Here is a 2,104-nt window from a genome sequence, read left to right on the forward strand (position 1 = left end):
ACAAACGCAAAAACTAGACAAGAACAGAATATTCTTGGAATTCCACTTGGTGATACAATCAGCTAGAGACCAGGAGGTTGTATTGGACAGCAGATTGGACTACAGGAGGTAGATCGGGAAGCTAGCAGTATTTACGACAGTAGATCGTGAGACTGGAACAACGGGTCTGACTTGGTATAGAGTTTGACATAACTTGTAATTGCTGGATTGGTATAGTGAAAATTACTAGCTTGGTCCCGGAGTTTTACCCACATTGGGATTTCTCCGTCATCATATTGTGAATTAGTGTTACTGTTTTATTTACTTTATACAAACTGACAATTCAACATATGCTTAATTGGATGTGTATGTTTAATCACTTAGACAACAATTAATTTGTAACTTGTTACAATTAATTGTATTAATTCCGCACGTAAGGTCAAACGGTAAATTGGAATGTAAACTTGGTAACGCTAAAATTTGAATTTGACATAGTAAAGTATTCCCGTGAATTTTCAAGTGGTTGTAGAATGTTCCCTAAACTTTCAATTTTTATCATTTCATTTTGATACTTGATCATCATTAGAATGTGTTAGTGATTCATATTATTTTTGAGAGGTTTAGTATGATATAGTTGTCATTAGTTTGATATCAAATCTCAGAAACAAAGAAATCCTCAAATCATATGGTTACCGTCAAATTTATAGGCCAATATGTATTTGTTTGTGACTTTTCCAAAATGTCAATCTATCTTAAGCCTCCTCGTAAGCCCAACACCACATACTCATCTCAAATTGCCCGCTAGACATTAAGAGCATGTTTGTCTCTCATTATGGGAGAAATTAAAGAGTTTTGAATAGTATTTTTTTAGGAATATGCAGTTAAAATTTTTAAAAAAAATAATAATTGTTGATTTGTATGTAGAATATTTTATCATATGAATGTGTGATGGAGAATATTAATGTAGCAAACAATTTAATTTGTTGAAAAATGACAAACATGGACTTAAGTGAAAATAGTCAGGCAACAATTTTAGTGGTTAACATATCGCAACATTTCTCTCCCTCAAATATGCCATGATATTTACAAACGAGAGGGTGTCTTTGACTAACTTTGACTAATTCTATTTCTCATTCATCATAAGAGTGTGTTTGATTGCATTTATTTTCCATGAAAAATATCAAATTTTCACCCAAATTCTAATTTTCGAGTGTTTGATTGCTAATTTTTTCCATTTAAAATATTTTTCAACTTTTGAAAATATGCCTAATTTTTTTTTTTTTAAGAATAATATTTTATTTTCTTAGTAATTTTCACTGCCAATCAAACACCCTCCAAATGTAAGCTATGCCACTTGCAAAATGGTAACTAAAATTGAGAAATCTAGAAAATTTATCAAAACCATTTATCGCATTTGACTTGAAAGTCTCCATGTAGCAAGTATCACAACTCAAGAAGACTACTCAAACTTAATACAATCTATACATAAATGAACTCAGATTCATAGTCCATTTATATTAACTCGAAGTCATCCTATTGACTATGCACAATTCAACCATGAGCAGAACTAAAAAATGTCCCTCTTGCATGATCGCCATATAGTGCAACATTTCCACAGCGTTCTAGTTTCGAGTAGTGAGGATAAAAGGCTTCACATAGCTCATGGTACTTCTCAACATCAAAGTTGTGAATTTTCATAAGCTTCTTTTGCTTCACTTTGAACCGTCGCTGAAAGTAGCCTTCAAAAGTGGGCTCCTTTGATGTTCTCAAAAAGAAGGCGTAAGCAAGTGCAAAGTGAAGAGAGGTGACAAAGAAACAAATGGGCTCCATCACATCCCAACCTAGTTCCCAAGTAAGCCTCATAAAGCCCAATGTTTGGAGGACTAAAAAGCCCAGCCCACAATAGAGTTCACCACGAACGACGGATTGGGCTTTTCGGTCAATCAAGGCCTTTTGTTTTTCTAGCTGGTCCAATTCTTTCCTTCTTGGGTCGTTTGGCATGGTTATTGATTGGGAAATTATTTTCTCCATTGATTTTGCCCACTGGACACAAATAAGAGTCTATTAAAATTTAAGCAAAAATTAATAATTAATCTCTATCACATAATACATGGGATCCATAAAT

At 33.4% G+C, this 2,104-nt stretch overlaps 1 protein-coding gene across 1 annotated transcript; it reads right to left on the reverse strand.

Moving 5' to 3' along the window:
- Positions 1-1,370: 1,370 nt before the first annotated feature.
- On the reverse strand, positions 1,371-2,067 carry LOC111409609 (calcium uniporter protein 4, mitochondrial-like). The gene has a single exon (XM_023039635.1). The coding sequence runs from the start codon at positions 2,008-2,010 to the stop codon at positions 1,531-1,533; it is 480 nt and encodes a 159-aa protein (XP_022895403.1). The 5' UTR covers positions 2,011-2,067; the 3' UTR covers positions 1,371-1,530.
- Positions 2,068-2,104: the final 37 nt, after the last annotated feature.

This window comes from Olea europaea, chromosome 14 (genome assembly GCF_002742605.1).
Source record: "Olea europaea var. sylvestris chromosome 14, O_europaea_v1, whole genome shotgun sequence".
NCBI classification, from domain to species: domain Eukaryota; kingdom Viridiplantae; phylum Streptophyta; class Magnoliopsida; order Lamiales; family Oleaceae; genus Olea; species Olea europaea.